At 41.2% G+C, this 19,731-nt stretch overlaps 1 protein-coding gene across 2 annotated transcripts in view; it reads right to left on the bottom strand.

Annotated features, from left to right (window-relative positions):
- The window catches only part of BRCA1 (BRCA1 DNA repair associated), a 553,713-nt gene that overhangs the window by 367,444 nt on the left and 166,538 nt on the right, over positions 1-19,731 (bottom strand). The window contains exons 6-7 of one of the 2 annotated variants that reach the window (XM_078645314.1): positions 18,128-18,282; positions 10,110-10,221 (exon numbers count right to left, since the gene is read on the bottom strand). In XM_078645314.1, the coding sequence (XP_078501440.1) occupies positions 10,110-10,221; positions 18,128-18,282 (267 nt within the window). The remainder of the gene's footprint in view (positions 1-10,109; positions 10,222-18,127; positions 18,283-19,731) is intronic. The other variant, XM_078645315.1, reaches the window with a different exon arrangement.

Genomic DNA, 19,731 nt, shown 5'->3' with positions numbered 1-19,731 from the left:
CCAGAATACATCTGAAAATCGCCTGCATGACGCACAAGGCTGTCCCCACCTGAGCTCACCTGGATACCTCGCTCAGAAGCTTACGATTTCTGGAGGCTCCAGGAACACTAGAGGCACAAACAATCTCTTGCTAAAGCCCCAAAGATTTCGCAAGGAAAAAAGCTATAAACGCTCCTTCTCAGGAATGGCACCCAGGATCTGGAACTCACTCCCCCCCGAAACCAGGCTCATCTCCTCCACCATACTTTTTAAGAAAGAAGTAAAAGCTATCCTCATGGCTAAATACACCTGAATTATTACTGGGTATGATATTTACAGTCAATGTACCATTCAGTTCTACTGATCTATTGCATTTTTGTATGACTCGTATTATTGACCTTCCTGATTGTTTACGCTATTACTTATTTGTACTTGTATCATTATTGATGTATCTGTCTGATCTGACTATGCTGTTGAGTCTGACTATGCTCCCACATGTACCTTACCCACCCCAACTGTTATGTACTCACATGCTATAACCTACGTTTGTAAAGCGCTCCGATATCTGCAAAGATCTTGTTCGCGCTACATAAAACTTTCAAAATAAATTAATTAATAAATGAGGTCAAACACAGGCCACTGCAGTGGACTATAAGTGTACTGAGCCACCAAACAAACGAGGAAATATTTTATTTAATTCACTAACAAATATTATTAAAAAAATATTTTAATGAGAACTTTGGCGCTTTTCTAAATTCAATTGATGACACCCATCATCCATAGCATATTCTGTTTGATGAACTTACACAGCCCCCGCAAATCAATCTGAGGATACCAACTACATTTTTAGCCTTAATTTGTTCACATTACAGAACATTTTAACATTTTCAATCTTACAATTTGCTTCTTTATTTATGTACACTTTACTCATCTTTTAATATCATTTAACATTTGAAGCAGTTGCGGACATTCTAAGTAGGCGTAGTTGATCACAGGGGTCCTCAGATCACAGGTTAAGAACCGCTGCTCTATCGGATTACAGATTCCTTAATTTGTTAATTTCCCCCATGCCAAACTGGATTGGGAAAACTCATAAGCAGTGCTCCTGCACTTTCGTTAGGTAGCGCCGCAAGACTGTGCCAATGCCATTCTGGAAGGGACGAGCGTAACTGCATATAAGCGCCACCCATGTGTGCTGACAATTTCGTGCGGTGCGGAGATCATTAGCAAATTGAACAAGCCAGTGTGCACATTCCTAAAATGGGATTATTATTTTTTAGATAGAGAGAACACCGCAAAGAAGGGAGGTGGGAAGTTGGGGAGAAATCTGTGGTCAGACAGAGTATCTACTAGAAAGAGAAATACTGAGGGTAAGTAACTTGATCTTCTGATGGATACTTCTAACCACAGATTCCTCACCTTGTGAATAGTTACCAAAGCAATACCACCCAATGTTTCAGACAAAAAAGTCCTGGAGGACCCAATGAGCAAAATGGCCATCTCTACGGACTTGACCCTTGGGGCAGCAGTGCTTCATGAATGTATGTAGTATTGTCCACATAGCTGCTGCACAGATTTCCAAGATAGGCACTCCACGTGGCAACCGAGTGCTAGCAGGTTTGGTGGAGGGAGCTCGTAAGCCTTCTGGAGACTGCCTCGTAGCCAATGCATACAGCAATTTAATGCAGAGGACCATCAATTGAAAGTTCCTACACCACCTGGCCCTACTTTGCCCCAGAGAGCAGCACAAGGAGCTAATCGTCCACCCAATTTTCTTTGGTAAAGATCAATGTGAAAATTGAGTGCTCTGTTGGAGTCAAAACCATTCATTCTCTCCTCATCCTTTGAGGGATGAATCAAAGCAAAGAAGATCGGAAGACTGAGGGCTTGTCTGACATGAAGAGGTGTCACCCCCTTGGGAGGACCACAGCTCAAGTCCTTAGCATCAGTCTGTTCAGGAAAAAAGTGGTATAGGAAAACTGGGCCGAAAGAGCCTGAACATCACTAACCCACTGTGCAGATATCAATGTGACCAGGAAAACAGTTTTGAGGACAACTGTGCATTTGTTTAAAAGGAGTACAAATTAGAAATGTGAGAACCAGATTTAAGTCCCACAGGGGTCCTACGAAAGTCGTAGGTGGAAACACGTGCTATAAACATTTAAGAAAACGCATCAGAACTGGTGATTTAAATAAGGGGGTTTGGTCCAGCAAACGTAAAGAGGCCAAAGGATCTGACGGGTATTTTTTTTTTTTTAACTTAACATGCAACCCTAGTACTGCAGTCTATTTCCTCATATCATGTCAAGATTCTATGTGTAGCATAACCTGTACTAATCATGTTTATATAGAATTCAAAGTGGTAAAGTATTACATTTCATCATCTGATCCAGCTACGTTTCTAATCCAGCATCATATACATAATCCAAAGTGCATAGGCAGTACCTGTTAACACCACCCCTACACCAACAGGATTCTAAATATGTGTAAAGTGTAAAGAATCAAGAGATATGCTAGCAGCAACAACTTTTCCTTTAACTCGGGTAGCTTTCCAGGTTGTGTAAAATTCCCTCATCACAGTCAACACAGGCCCGGTTCTGGTCATCACCAGAATCAAGAGACTATATTACAAAACGACTCCTACAGTATCAAAATCAGGTTATCTGTCCAAGGTCTTTTTATTTATTTTTACACATCTTCTTTCCACTTTACCTAGCTTTAGTGCCACTTACAAAGTTACTAGAGGCATTGTGGGAGTGGGAGTTCCCGATGCATTAGAACTTGTTAGGCTCCTTTCACAGGCAGAAACATGTTAATCACACATTATCGTGGAACAATTTTCCTGCTATTTTAAAATGCACATACATGTGCCTAGAATAAAATGTATAGAGAGTGTTTGATCAGGTAATGTTATATATGTTGGGCCCTAATACACTCCATGGAGAGTCTATTAAACAGAGTTTTGATGTCCTTGTACTCAGACCATTACCACAACCACCTCCTTTTCAAAATCTCACACTTTGGCATCGTATGAAAATAAATATTTAAATAATTGTGAGGAGAGGGCACAATGATGACAGTTCCTGGGAGGGCTTTCGTGCTAGGAGCTCACCTCTCGCCCTGCTGAGGTCCCGCTGTGGTGTGCTGTTTGTTTTCCGTGGCTGTGGTGGCGGCCGGGCTTCGCTCCGCCGCTTGTCATCGCTCAGCACTTCCGACTGGCCGGGCTTGGCTCCGCCGGTCGGGAGACACAAAACTACAGATCCCAGCAGCCCCTGAGCAAAGGTCGCCTCCCCCATCATCATCTTTCAGCGCCAGGAGGCGCATAAAGCTGCGCCTACTTCCTCGTCCCGCGAGGACGCGCGCGGGACTAAGCCCGGGCAAAGGGCGGGCCCTCTGAGGCCCTCAGAGACCGCAAGAGACTGGACTGGGCTACCCCTCTTGGCTTTCTCCCAATCCATCGTACCCAGGGTAACCCCTACATCGGGTTTAACCATAAAAAGATCAACGGCCTGTTACATTCCTGATGGAGGGTAAAAGTAAAAGCAGAGCGGTGGTAAAAAAAACACCTATGAACACACGTTCTGCTACAAGAAAACAAACTGTGGTGCCAACTCCTTTACCTACCCTAACTGCAATTGATAGAATGTTGCAACAGACAATCGGGGTTGTTGTAAACGCCATTGAACATACAGAAAGGAGACTTTCTTTACCAGCCAATATGTGTTTAATAAGTCAGTCACCACAAGTTATTAACACACATGTGAGCGTTACAAATGAAACAACTATATCCCATGACTCCCTACTGTTAGAATCATTTGCAGGTTTACCAAGGTATGATGCAATCCAACCTGATGTACCACAACCTTTAGAACCTTCTGTTTTCTGTGTTAGGGAGAGCAGACTGTCAATAACACCTGACTTGTCAGCTAGCATCACACCGCAGCCCCTAACGCAGAGTGACGTGCCTATAGTTACAGGGACTCTGGATGATTGTGATACTAATGCCATCATTTCAATTGCACAAATTAGTGACATCAGTTTGTTAAGCAGCGAAACTGACTGTGAATCTGCACCACCCAAAAGGAAATCTACCCAAAGTCGAAAAAGGCTGATAATTAATAAACAGGGTAAAATATATAGAAGGAAAAGGAAGAGAGCTGTTCAAACACCAGATACTTATGGAAGAGAGGGCGAGACACACCTGAATAGTGGAGGTACGCACCTAAAAGATACACACCTGAAGGAAATACTAACTCCAACTAATGTTGAGGCACTTGTAACACATTTTAACAATATGATGAAAATTTATATTGCACCAGTGATGGTATCCCTAGAAACTCTAACAAAAAAAGTAGAGAACCTTGAAAAACTGGGTATAGCCAATCTGGATGTCCTAGAACATCTGGGCCCGCAAGTCAGATCACATACAACTAGTGTACCTCCTGGGAGTCAGAGCAAAAACAAACCAAAGACATCTACCAGTATCCTAAGTGCGCCCACTACAATAGTAAATTCGGTAACATCTGTAAGTGGAATGCAGAGGCCTACGACCACCGCCCCTAACATAGTAGATGGGCAGAAAGTAATTGGGGGTTAGAGGTATAACAGCAACCCAGTCCCTAATAATAATAGGAGCTTGCCAGTACCAAGGCGCAATATTAACAATATCATCCCAGCCACTATTAATTTGCCACCCGAGTGCAGACCATTTGTAGCGATCCTCGCTAATGTCCCCAAACTGTTGCCCACCCAATTCGAAAATCAGGAAACCCTAAAAAATTAAATCCTACACTGGTTGGTGAAAAAGGGGCAGACGAGATTATAACCACACAGAGGGTAGGTTGGGTGGGACCAAATAAAAAGGAGATACAAGGGGACTATATAATTATAAATTTCAGAAATACTGAATGGGCGAGAGATTCGATTTTGCATGCACCGATGCCATCGAACCATGAATACAATACCACGTTGTTCCCACTCGATTATTTTTACAGGAATCAGTCAGGCAGACAAATTACTACACATACTTTTCAGCACCCAAGAGCTGCCCATATCAATTGCCCTAATGCTACCCCCATTTTTCCACCTTTACTCACTAATGTATATGACACCTTTCCGGTTCCAATCTCCAACAGATTTCAGTTGCTCAATTCATTAGAGGAGAATGATTGACTGTATGTCTTACCTTTGACCCCGTACCCTGATAGTGCTGAAATGGGTGATACAGCAATCTTGGAAAAAGAGTTGGGGGACCAAAACTGTGTAAAAACTGTAATAATGCCAATGTCAACCTTGTCTAACAATGAGTCTTATATAAAGAATGATACAGATAATGATGTTATTGAGACAAATGTAAATGTTAACGTTAACACGACAGTAAGCCCAGAGGTTTTACCTTTGTCTAACCACCTTGAAGGCACGGGAACCAGTCATGCTGACTCCCTTGTAACTACTACCTGGAATATAGCAGGAATTGCTGCGAAATTATGTACTCCATTCTGGGATAAATTCATTACTTGTGGTTACGATATAATATGCTTACAAGAGACATGGCATAGAGAACAAATAGAAGTGGAAGGTTATACCTCCTATTGTGTGGCAGCAGTAGCATCTAAGGCTGGCAGAGCAAAGGGTGGTCTACTGACTTTGATTTCAACTAAATTAACGGAATTTAACGTTAGGGGACACACAGTGGTGTGTCAGCATGCGTCTGTCTTGCGGCTAACACATAGCCACGGTAGGGATCTAATTATTGTAAATTTTTATAACATTGTGGGTCCTAAACGGGAAAAGATTGTCCCAGATGTTGAATGCGCCATCGAAGCGGCAATTGCCCTCTCAAAGAATAATTACGCAATACTGTGGACAGGTGATTTTAACATTCAAGCTTGTAGTCACGCCCGTAAAGGGATTTGTGGTCATCATGAAGAGTATGCAGGGGGCGATAGTGTTTTTGTTAATCACTTCCCGCACAGTAATTATTGCAGCGCACTGAATAATTCGATAGCTAAATTAAATTTGGAGCTGCTTGAATGCACAAAGAACAAAAACAACGAAAAGTGCCCAACATTTAGGGGTAGAGACGCCCAATCGAATTTCGACCACATTTTGGTGTCCAATGGCTCGGTTTTCTCCAATGTTTGGGTAATAGAGCAGCCTGTGAGTGACCACAATAGCATCTCAGTGGAGTTAATGGGCTGGGGCCCAAAAACCGTTGTGCAGGGTAGGTCTGTCCATGGGATCTCTGCTGTAAGACCAAATGGTATGAGAATCAAATGGACAAAAATTGACCCTAACAAATTAACCAAGGATGTTATTTGCAAATGTCTTAAAGAGGTTGATTACTGCCTTGCACCAAATGTGATAGCGCCTGCCGTTCTTTCTAATTTTTTGAAAATTACTTGCACAGTTGATAATTCTTTGCTAATAAGACATAGAAAGCCTAAAAGAAATAAAACCGTGTGGTTTGACAAACATTATGCCCAGACCCTAAATAGATTAAAAACTGTGCTTGATGTTAAACCTAGAAATAAAGATAGAGTTAGAGAAGAACGGGCTAATTATAAGCTGGCCCTGGCAACCAGGAAAAAGGAGTTACAAAATGATGCCTGGGACAAACTCGAAATGGCCGCTGCAACTAAAAATCATAAACTTTTCTGGGAAACCATTAATGGCCCATTCCTAAAGAATGATAATATTCCTGAGGTCAGTTCCCATGTTAGTTGCCTTGCTTGGATTGCGCATTTTTCAGAGATTTTTAACTCCGATCTTAACTCAGGTGGGTCTACTTTTAATATCGACACAGTATCATGTTTTAAATGGCAGAAAATGCAGTTGTTTTTAACTTTGAGTGAAGTCACAGAGGCAATTAAAAACAGTAAGGGGGGTAAAGCACCTGGGCCTGATGGGGTACCCATGGATTTCTTTAAACACGAAACGTCTTTATGGGCCCCAATTTTAACCCGTTATTTTAATGCTGTGGTGGAAGATAGCTTACCACTGACATGGGGCCAGTCAATTATCATACCCCTCTACAAAAAAGGATCTAGGTCGGAGGCCCGAAACTATCGACCAATCTCACTTCTGGACTCAACAGTTAAAATTCTTAGTCGAGCCCTATTAGTGAGATTGGAAGCCTGGGCTGAGGAGAAAAACATCTTGTCCCCAGTCCAGTATGGGTTCCGTAGGGGAATGGGCACAATGGAGCAGTGCGTGAACCTGGAACTCATAATCGGCAAGTATACCAAAGCCAAACCTGGTAATCTTTATTTATGCTTTGCCGACTTGAGTTCTGCATTCGATCTGGTGGAACACGCACTGCTCTGGCCCACTCCATTGGAAATGGGTGCCCCCGCTGAAATTATTCATCTGCTTGCTCGCCTGTACAATAACTTATCCAGCAAAGTCAGGTTTGGAACAGATGGCGAGTGCACCCCTTTTTTTAATGTCAGGAGAGGCATCCGTCAAGGATGCGTACTTGCCCCCCTACTGTTTTCCCTTTTTATAAATCAGGTCGATATAATTTTAAGAAAAACCAATGCAGATGCTCCCATCATTAACGGTAACCCCATCCCTGTCCTTTTATACGCGGACGACGCGGTCCTCCTTTCTAGAACTCATAATGGACTGCAATATTTAATTAATCAATTCCACGTATTTATTGAAAACAGGAAACTGAAAATTAATAAAGGGAAGACGGTTACTATGGTGTGTGGTAAAAGATTAAAAAAATGCAAGCCCTTTTTTCTGGAAGGGGAGAGACTAGAATCTGTTAACAGTTTTTGTTATTTAGGCATCACCTTTTCAGGAGATGGGAGATGGTCAAATGAACAAAAAAGTGTTCTTTTTAAAATGGCTAGGAATACAAACTGTATTTTTAGATTTGCTGCTAAAATAGGGGACCGCAGAATTCATGAAATGCTAACTCTGTTTAACGCAAGATGTATTTCCTCAGCAATATATGGGGCCGGAGTTTGGGGGTATGATGCACAGAGTGCGAAACTGATTCAGGGTAAGGAAAATATGTTTTTAAAACGATTAATCTGTGCCCCAGCCACGGCCTCAATTGAGTTAACACATAAAGAACTAGATATGCACTATGTTAATGATTTGATCGCTCTCCGTCCCCTGTCCCTACGGCGTTCAATCTGGGCAAAGGAGGAGACAAAGTTTACGCAGGACGTAATAACCGACTGTATTAAACTTGACCAACGATCAAATATCCCCTGGCTGAGCCATATACATCATTGGTACAAAATACTGTATGGTTTGAACATTTTTAATGACTTGACAAAGGGTTCCACACTATCGAAGCAGGAGTTGAAGGTCTCATTTTTGAAGTATACAGCTGGGATTAGAATGGAAAAATATGAAAAACAAAGTACATTCACTCTTTACCAGCAATACAACACTAATGAAGGTTTCCAATCTTACCTAGCAACAGTTAGTATTACTTCCCATCGATTTGTGTTAACCCGTTTCCGTTTAGGAATTGTGCATCACCTCGTGGCTTTTCCCGTGACAAAAAAACCTGGCACTTGCCCGTGCCCTTGTGATGATAAATCAAAACAGAGCACGTGTCATTTTATGCTATCTTGTACTTTTTATATCTCTTTTAGGAAATGTTATCTAAGACCCATCTTTTTAAAATATAATATGCATAGTATTCAATCAGCGATGCAACTATTGTTTAATTTAGAGACCGCAGACGTATGTTTTCATGTGGCCACTTACATTTTAAAATGCATTTCTGTAAGAAAATCAATTATCATATGAATATTTTTTTTGCTGCTAAATGTACTGTGCACTTTAAGGAGATGCCGTTGACACTATGCACTTTGTCATGCTAATTTGCACATATATGTATGTTGGATAAAATTGCTGCTACTGTATATAATGTTCCGCTACAATGGAATAACCTTTGCACTCTGTCTTCATTGTATATAGTTGGATTAAGAGTTGCCAAATTGCATATTGCTCTTTAGGAAGGTTGCCACTGAACCTTGCTTTTGATTTGCCAATTTGCACATTTACTGTTACGGTAATAATACCTAGCACTTTATTTGCATATTTGCACATATTCAAAGGCCGTATAAATTGTTACTATTATAGTTAAACGCACCCTTAGAATGAGATAGTGATTCAGCTTTATACATGCCGCTAATGTATATTTGATACAGAATTATTTGTACTGGGATTTCGTGTTCTATCTTGGTATTCTTATTAGATTTCAATCGAAGCTTGCTCTTGAACTGTAATTTTATTGATGCTTATCTTGTCTGTTGCTATATGGTTGTACTTTTTTACAAACCGAATAAAGCATCTTTGAATTGAATTGAATTGACACATACCACCTTTTGGTGGGCTAAAGACCAGAGTCCTTTTAAAACAATAAACCATATCCAACCTTTTCTTTTCAAGCTTGAACACACACGTATCTTTTTCACAATTTCTTGATTATGGCTCCCTTTGGTATACAGTACTGTGTTTATTTTGTTTCATATAATCTGATTTTCACAGTTTGTTCTTTCTGATGCTCCATTTCGCTCACACTTCTTAAATAAATAAAAACATTTTGGAACAGCCTTATTCACAAATCTTGCAATCCAAATCTCTGTATCTGTCATTATAACTGAAAGTATTAGTGATTCTTCAGTGTCTTAAAAGCACTCAAAGTTTCCATGTGGAGACACTTTAAAATCAATGTGCACCCTGACTCAATCCATTTCGATTTCTGCTCTCAAAGTGTGTTATTGTATCCTTCCGTTCCATTCGCACCACACCACCTTATGCTGACCTGAACATATTCTGTTAAAATGATATTACAGAATACTCACACCATTAACCATAGTTTTTTATCTCAGTTGCAAACTGTTTTAAAAGTTCAAAGAAAATATCATAGTATACCAACATTAAGTACATGCTGAGCTTTTGTTTGAGGGAGATTACAGACTAAAATCTCCCAAGAGTTAAAGCCACCCCTCTGACATTCCTGCTTGCGCCAATACCACCCAATTTTGCTGCCACTCCCTCCACCCCCGACTCCCGGATCTCACTTCTTGTTCCATTATCAAACCACCTTGATTCCTAATTTCAAGGGCCTACAGCAAACAAAGTAATTTCATCCTTACCAAATTTCATGTGCACATGTTTCTCGGATGAAAGTTTCTGTCTTTTGCTCCTCCTCAGGGGACTTTCTTTGAACACATCCATTTTGAGCTTCGCTTTTGAGGTGGCTTCCTGCTAAGAAATGGAAGCTATATTATATAACTAAGAATTGAAAACTATATTATAAAACAAGAAATGCTACTAACTGCACGGAATACTTTACAAAAGAGGCATGTCTCATATTAGGTAGTGCTGTCCACTCCAAACAAGATGATGTGCTACAAAGAACTGCAGCATGCAATGCTGAAGTTCTACCCAATTTGCGTTTGTAGAGCGTTCATCCACCCAAAACCATCCTTCATTCCTAATGAGACAACACTTAATGGAAAAATGTACAGGAATCAAAATGTCTAAAACATTTGCTCGGACATAAAAGGTTTAAAAAATCTACATTTCAACTTTCAGTTTGCAAATTCTCATATAAAAAGGCTAAATAAGTAAAGTGCAAGTATAGGCCTAACCTACTTATCAGCAAAGAAGCCTGCATAACAATTAAAGTAACTTTTCCATCTCCACCATCGGATCCTTCCTGATATTTATAAACACTCAACAGATTAGAAAAATCTCCCATTATTTGTGGGAATCAGATTTCGAGATTAGACAGAGGTGCACTGTAGTTGGTAAGAGTGTGGAATTCAGATCGGTCAACGGGCAGGACATATTATTTGAAGTCCAGAACAACAATGTTTCACTTTTATTTTGTCCACTTAATAAGTAATCCCAACCGCATGCATCACAAACCCTTTCGCTGCCAGTTTAAAATACCAAAGTATAGATCTATGAAAGAGGATTGTCTGCCAGTAATACAAGATTTGTATCCTGTATATAAGTTGTTCAAATTATACAAAAGATACATTAGTTGAAAACCTTTATTGTTAGGCCGAACGCTGAAAGGAAATGCAGTGAGTTCAGATGGCATTACTGTCAAATGTTCCAGTATAACAACATGTACACTTTTCAAAATGTAAGAATTTGAAAATATATATAGGCATCCCTTAGTAAAACCTATTTGTCGTATGTCATTTTTTAAAAAAGATTAAAAGGGAACCAGTGCAAACCAATTATGGGCAACATTAAAAATAAACTAGGGACCCAATTTTTTAAAGAAATTCAAAAAAGTGCACCCGCAGGGATATGTCCTTGCACAAGTGCAGTTTACGACTTTCACAAGGGTTTACAAAAGAAGACCTGGAAACCACACTCGTAGCAAATTATGCACTCACATATTTGCTCATGTGGAAATCTGCTGAGCTTGATTTAATGTCAGCCACTGTCAATCATTTGGGAAAGCACCCCAGTCCTTTGTTGTTTTGCCCACCATGCCACCTCACATTAAACTCAGCCATATGCAGATCAGCCTTCATAACATAACACATTTGTTAAGAGGGTGTCCACCCAAGGTTATTTTGGCACTGAATAACAGATGTTTATTGTTACCCAACTCAATGGTACTCATTTTATTGACCTCAGAAGGATGAAAGGCTGAGTGGACTCGCCGGGATTAGAACCTGTGATCATGAGGTCAAACACCGGCCCCTACAATAGACGCATTGGTCCACTAAGCCACCAGACCCTGGTTAAATCCTACTCCAATAGGTCTTGGGTTGCTTGTTTTCTCATTCACAGAGAATCTAGCCTGGCAGTTCGTGTTGGAATGTTCCTTATGGTGCAGGATCAAGACTGATGTGCATATGGCTGGTTCCTGTCTGAGGTGGCGCGTGACATTTGAAGATTTTAAGTATAACTATGATCTGATCTTAACCAAACTTTTAATCTGATAAGATTGAGTTTAAATGAATTTTTCTACAAAATTTTTACTAATGTTTTATAATTTTGTAAAGATTTTAATTAATCATGTACAAATAAACAATTACTTACTGTCTGAGGTGGCATAGGGGGCAATATAACAATAGATTGGAATACGGCCCGGAGTAATTAACAGTGTCTAAATTTAAACCAAGCATTCCACACATCACATTTCGTGTACCCTTAGTGAAATTGTACAACATTTTCTAGTATAGAAAGCATTTGGGGTGGAGCTGATGAATAACCTTAAACATGTGAGCTTGCGGGTGTGCACTGACCCATAGGACATTCCAACCCTGGAACTACCGCTTCCTGACAATTTCCAACACTGTACGTAGAGCTGCAGAAAGGTAGCGAAGTCATGGCCTTGCTGGAATCAAAACCATGATAGAATATGAGCACTTGCATAATCAGTAAGGCTACTATCATAGCTCTGATAATGAGAATGCGGACACACCTGGTCATATCCCAGAGCCTCTTGCTTGCCTACAATAGACTCAGTAAGATTCATGAAGTAAAGATTTTCTGAGGAGGAGATAATCTTACTATGAATCATTTTTATAATGTTTATCAGCCAAACTATAATGAGAGGTATGTTCCAACAAAATCGAAAATCTTGTGCAAGTTCTTCAAATAATGTCCCATAGTTCAACTTTCACATAGCCGAGAGGGGTCTTCTGACAAATACCCTAAGGTATGTTATTGCGTCGTCTTTAACCATATTCTGCATCTCTTTTGGTAAATCGGATTTGAAATGGTAATTAAATACATGATTCATTTTGTAATCAGATAGTCTTGAAAAATATTTTCTAGGTTGTCAGCCTCGTTGTGGTTGTCTTTTGTTGTTTGGGATAGAAAGATAGGAGAGGAAGAGACAGTCTGAGGATGTGTGCTGAACTAAGAGACCTTAATCAAATTCTGGATAGATCATCATCCACTAGCCTATATAAAAGGAGATGCTGGAAATTCTTGGGGGTAGGAGAAGATCTTTTTGGGCCTACATCTTTACATAGCACATCATCAAATAGTCTTGGAGGAGTGTTCCAAAGCACTGACCTCATTTGTCACTCCTGAGGAGACCTGCAGGTTTGCTGCACTCTCTTTGAACTTGAATCAGCGGTCTTCCAGAGGATAATGCACAAGTTGCTGGGGACCAACATTACCTATTACAAGGATGATATTACAGTCCACGAAAGAGATTGGGGGCAGCATGATCAGATATTGGGAAAAGTATTTGGTATATTGAGAGAGTGGGCTCACTATTGAGGGTGAGCAGTGCAAACTGGTCACAGATAGAGTAGAGTATTTGGGCCGTGGCAAACTGCGAGGGCATTACATCCAATGAACCCTTGGAGAGGGGCGATCCAGATCCTGATCGAGTCAACAAGGAAAAATTCAGCACATTCTTAAGACTAGGGGAATATTATGCAAAGTTTATAGTCCTGTTTGAGACAAGAGGCAGAATGTGAGAGTTACTTAGGAAGGATGCAAAGTTTGAGTGGTGTCAGAATTTTAAGGATGACCCGAATAGGCTGAAGAGAGAGTACGTGCTGCATCTTGTCTGAGACTATTCCACACAAGGTTACCAGCCATCATTTTTACCGATGCAAGCAACTATGCAGTTGGAGCCATACTTATGGAAACAAGGTAAGGGAAAGAGGTACTTCGAAGGCACTGAGGCAAGCTGAGCTTAACTACTCAGTAGTGAAGAAGGAAACGTTGGTCTTTCATTTGGGGATGATGCATTTCGGGCAGTGAATTGGCAGTACAAACATACCCTAAAACATTGGTTGACTCAAATAATAGTAAAGGAGTCTGCAAAGCAATATCCCTTACTGCGAAGTGGCTTTGAGGTTGCATGAGTTTGTATTTCGTGTCAAGTATGTCTTAGAAATCATGAGCGTGACTGCGGATTGAGGGTCTCTTCAGATTGTAGAGTCAAAGGATATTGAGGAGGAATGTGTAGTGGCAAATGTGGTTAAAATGACAAAAGGGTGTGCCCTATTTGGAGTGGAAAATGGAGACACAATTGGATGTGGTGTTGAGGAATATTGGTGGTTATGTACAAACGGGGCAACCAAAGATGAGGATGTCAAAGAAGAACAAGCTTATGAGAGCTTTACATTTGAACTGGTTTGGATGGATGAAGTTTTAAGAGTTGGTGAAAGCACATGGATTAAGGAAAAGGGTCATGGATTTGATTCATGAGGGCCATGTAGGTATAAGTGGCATTAAGAAGAGGTTGCAGTGGATTTTTGGTAACCCAGAGTAGATAAGGATGTAGACCGTACGTAACTGAAGTGATAAATCTCAAAACACTTTGACTTACCCCTCTCAAAGGACAGGCACTGCTACTGACTCTTGGAAATAAATTGTACTTGACTTTATAAGTACATCCACATGGCTATGTTGGTGTTGGTAGTGTTAGATAATTATTCATGCTGGCCAGATGTGCAGTTTGGGCAGATTGCCTGTTGGTCACATCAAGAAGTCTGTCTATTATCCCCAAAGCAATAAGCTTGTAGAAAGGTGGAAGGAGACGTTAAAATTGCCTTTGTAAGAAGAGGTAAATCGCAGGGCGCCTTAAGAAGACTGGTGGGGGCATACCATACTACATGGAACATGGCTACTAGTGAAACGCCATACAGGTTGATGCAGGTCAGAGATTTTGGTTTGGAGCTAAACAGAGTGGAATGTTTGCTGGGAGCTCCAACAATAACAACAAAATAGTATAGTAATTGGTTTAGGCTACCCTAATAATGTTGAGTTCCAGGAGCGTAACTTGGTCAGAGCAAAACTTGGACCCAGTGAAGGGGTTTCTTTTTCAAAGCCTTTGCACGTGGTAATAGTTGGAATATATATATTGTAAAATGTCAAATGTTAACGTATGAAAGTTCCTAAGGGAGTAGTGGAGAAAGTTCTGGATAAAGCCCATTGTGTCTGAAAATAGTAGTCAAAGGTTAATGAGGGCGTGGAGAGTACTTTGAAAAAAAAAAATCGGAAAAACGCCCACTTGGTTGAAGGATTACAAATTGCTGTGATATTAGTGTTCAAATGTTTGCTTCAGTGGACTCCAAATGCCCTTTGTGTGAGACGCAATATGTAGCTTACTTACGGACCATCATTCGGACAGGCAGGTATGGCAGGAACAAAGGACCTCCACCTATGTCTGTCTTTGATGATGATGTCCAAGCTCTCTTGCTTGCCTCTGGTGAGCTGTTCCTGGTTGAATATGTTTCATGGCCAGAAAATGTGCAAGATTCTTCTCAGGTTACTTGGTGTGGAAGATTGACAGTTTTGATGATGGTGCTTGTCACCAATCACCAGCATTCGGATCCATACAAGCCTGTAGACACAACACAGCTTTGGTAAAGCCTAAGCTTGGTGTTGGTGCTGATGACCTCCACACATTGTTCAGCATCTTGAAGTCATTCCTGGCCTTGTTCATTCTACTCAAGGTCACTGCCTGCCCTTCCATCATGTCCGATAGTACTACCTAGGCAGGAGAGCTCTTCAGTCATGACTAGGGCCTCTCCATCCACCTTGATTGGTGAACGGTTTGGGATGCTGGATGGCATGACTTGTGATTTCTTTGTGTTGACTTTAGGCCCACGTACAGTGCACAGATATTGAAGCGAAACATCTTTTCCTGCATATGCTGGTGTATGCGAGAGAGCAAGGCTAGGTCCGCTGCATGGCTATAGGTAGCGTCTCTGCAAAAATATTTATGGCATTTTTACAGTATATCAAGTTCACCAGCTAATCGGACATTAAGAATAGGGTCCCCTTACTCCATCAAATGGCAATCCTACATTAGGCAACTATAAAAGCCGAGGCCACAAAGCTTCTTTCTGATATCAGAATATTTTTCACATGCCCCAAAAGAACTAAAAACCTGGGACATTTCTATCTGCACAGAAATCATTTTGTTCAACTCCTGGAATATTTCAAACCAAAATTCAGAAATGTACCATGTACATAAGATCTGCCGGGCCAGACCTATATCCGCAGCAAGAGGCATAGACATCCAGACCCACAGCCCTCAGCCCAGCCGGATATAGCATATGTGGTGTCAAGATTTATAGTGAATGAGCCTATGTCGGCTTTTGAGATGCATGCATGGTGTGTTGGCAACAGTAGTAGCACATTGCTTCCAAGGAGATCCATCTTTGCAGGATCTAAAGAAGTCTAGAGCATGCTTCAAACTCATCAGCTTCACTTGCATGTCTCCTTAAACGATTCCTGGAGAGAGTACCACAACAATTATTCCGGGCACTAGATTTAGTCGTGGAAACATTAGCCACGTCCAATAACTGTGATTAAGGAGCTAACGGGACTTATTTGGTATTGAAGATTCAGTCCCATAATCCATACAGATTCTGCACTGTCCTACAGACATTCCTGTTTTACGGGTTCCCTGCGGGCGCTACATTAAACCTCTATCCAGGAAGTTATGCTTCGGTGACAATTTTGCCATCTGTGAAGATTATGAAGGTCATTAAACTTTGACCACAGGCAAAGATTTCAACAAAAACGTGAAACCTGAGAAAACAAACCGCTGCAATTTTGCACATCCATACTATTTCTGGTCGACCCTCCCCAAGTGACCTACATATAATAAATATGAATGCCCTGATAATTCTTGTAGCGCCTCAGACTGATATTTTCAAAGTTTCTAAGCACTCCAACTTTTTTGCAGGGTCGGGAAGTGAGACACAATAAAATACAGCAAGTTGTCGCCGATCACAGAATATGGGTCCAGGGGGGTTTAGAGCTTTGCTCTCCGGGATTCACAGCCAGCAGTGTAACCTCTTTCTCAGCTGGCAGAGGCCAGCCAAGGAAGGATGGGGGAAACAGTTCGTCTCTGTAAACTACCAAATAGCACAATACAAGCTGCCAGGATACCTTTTCATTACTCACTGCATCACAGACTCGGTGCCACTCTCGCGCGCTGATCCATTTGATACGTGATGCAGAGCATCACTGCCCTCTGCTGGGCAATGTTTGTAGTCTACGTTTACTCTAAACAAAAGTTAGTTTTGGATCTGCTTTAAATGTGGTTCTTTATTGTGTTGACAGTTATCGTGTCCTAAATTACAAGATATCATTTTCTTGATTGTAGAGCACGTTTCTTAAAAGCACGGTAGAAATTACAAATAAATGACTCAAACTTTGCTTGCAGAATGCAGTACATTAAAAACACACATTGAATGAAAAAAAACAGTAAGAAATAAGTAAATGTAAGAGAGAAGGCCTGAGAGAGCAGCAGTGGGCTAAAGGACTCACTACAAGTTTACAAAGCCCGTGAACGGACCAGTGGTCGAAGTGGGGGTATCAGAGGAGTACGGTGTGCCCATATTACTTAATTTGAGGGAAACAGTTCCCCTAATTTTTGACAAAAGTCAACCGTCCCGGTAAGGTCAACTCTGACTGCTAAAATGCTTCTGAAGTATAATTCAGGGAGCCTCCTGTGCTGTGAAACCGATGGAGAAGCAGACAGCTAATCAAGCCTTCTTGTCAGGGTGCCTGCTTGCCAGAAACAAGTGTACGTGTGCACAACTGGTCAATCTGCAAATATAAAGGGCGCCTGGGAGACGGCATTGGCTTCAATTGATGACATCACTTGAAGCTTCCTGGTGACACAGATTTATTCTTTTTGATAGAGATTGTAAGAGACCTACCAACTTAGATGTGCAGGGTGTGCTTTTAAAAGGCAGTTATTTAAATAAAACGGCACTACGTACCGCGTGCCCGAAATCTATATTTTGGAAACACTTTATCTTAAACCTTTTTGCACATTCGGTAGCGGACTATCATAAACAGTGTGTAATGCAAGTTTAAAATAATGACTTACATGTTCATAGTGCTTTCTGTCACAGACTGGGAAGCTGTAGCACTAAACATGCACAAGTCACTTTTCTCCACTGCACCAACCAGGATTTGGAGCAGTGCATGCATGAACAGAGGTGTTCTAATGTACAATATTGCATTTTCCCACGTATTATTTTTCATTTTGGCGGTGTGTTATTTTATATGTAGTAACAACCGGAAGGTTAAAGACCCAAAAAAGTTACAGAATATTTTGTTTTTAGCCACACACTCACCTCGCCCCTCCATCACAGTTCCCATACTTTTTTTATTGCACTTCGACCACTGGAACGGACGAGAAGTTTACCTGTTTGACGTCATTGTTTTCCTGCCCGTCGTTGGAGACCCTCTTTCGCCTACTCCTGTAGCCTGTGCTGTGTACAAGAACCCCCACGTCTTTCTCCAGCGGTTCATTGGAACACGCCTTGATCGCCTTCTTACTACTGTCCGGACTGGGAGAAACTAAAGCAACAAAAAAACAAAAAACAACAAAGAAAGATGGAAACCATTATTAGTTAGTAAATTCTGCTCCCAGATAATAAAGTGGGGGTTTCATACTGGGCAGGGAGAGCTTCCGAATTCAATATAGTGAAAGCCTGTATCACTCAAAAACTATTTGTACTTTAAAATAAAGGGCGGAAGAGAGAAGGAAAGGGACACTGTCCCCTACAGCACGGTGACCACCGAAGAGGCGGTCTGTCATTCAGATCCATAACTCGACGCAGCATGAAATGTCTGTTGCAAGGGCCTCCTGGGGTACTCTGGGTCCGCCATAAGTGAGTGGGTCTTAAGTTTAAGACACACATCAATCACCGCAGTTACTGTGATCATAGTAACCTATCAAGGGTCAGAAGAACATTCAAGCTGGCTTTTCTGAAATTACAGAGCAGCCAACAGCAGACTCATTTTCGGGACAAGTTTAATATACTCTGTAGATAATTTCAAACCTTAACTCTCCTCAGGAGCCAGATCCAAAAAGTTTATTTTAACGAGAAATCGGTCTTAATAAAATAATCTACTGTGGTCTATCTAATGTATTAACTGTTATTGTCTTGAATACACCCAACACTAAGGCAGCCGTGGTAAAGGTCGCAGCATACACCAAATTACATTTTGAAAGAAAAAATGATAGAATAAAGGCAGAACCAATCGTAGGATTTGAGGCATATTGATGTTATGCGCACTAGGACCCTCATGGCTCTGGTGAACAGTCTGTACAGGAACATCATTATATGCAGGAAGGTGCCTCAATAAATAGCCCACAAATTAATCACAACCTGGGCCACCTCCCAGACCCAATCAACAGCCTCAACTGGGGAGCTAAGGGGAGTGCTAACACAGGTCTCCCGCTCTTCATCAAGCAGAAGACCTCCATTGCAGAGTTCATGTGTACCCCATGTTTGTGTTGCTTGCTGGATGATAGCTTCTTTTTATTGTTTTTGTCAACACAAAACACCTCAACACCAATGGAAACGGCGTACAGACTACCACATCCAGCTGACACACGGAACCCATTTTCCGTCTCCATTTGCATCACTACAGGCCCAATTTTTCATAGACCTCTTAGGAACATAATGTGCTTCTCCAAAACATCTGCTGCTTTTGTCAGAACTATAAACAGGGCTTAAAGATGCAGTCTTGTACATTCACACATCTGGAGTTTCCTTTGTTCCCTTATTTATTCTACTACCATTTCATAGCCTGTGCTGGATCAACTGGTTAGGTTATTTGGCACAAAACGATGCAACAGTAGCGATCAGCAATCCAACTGTGCCCTAAGTACGTACATCAACAAATACGTAACCTTCCGGAACTTCCTAAACGTCTGAAGGTATGGTTCTATATGCAAAGCTTCTGGTGGAGTATTCCATAGCATTGATTCCTCTGCCACTAGGGAGCAGGCTCCAGTGT

Source organism: Lissotriton helveticus, chromosome 5_1 (genome assembly GCF_964261635.1).
Source record: "Lissotriton helveticus chromosome 5_1, aLisHel1.1, whole genome shotgun sequence".
Classification (NCBI taxonomy): Eukaryota; Metazoa; Chordata; class Amphibia; order Caudata; family Salamandridae; genus Lissotriton; species Lissotriton helveticus.
The sequence above is the reverse complement of the archived record's forward strand: the minus strand, read 5'-3'. Positions and strand labels throughout refer to the sequence as shown.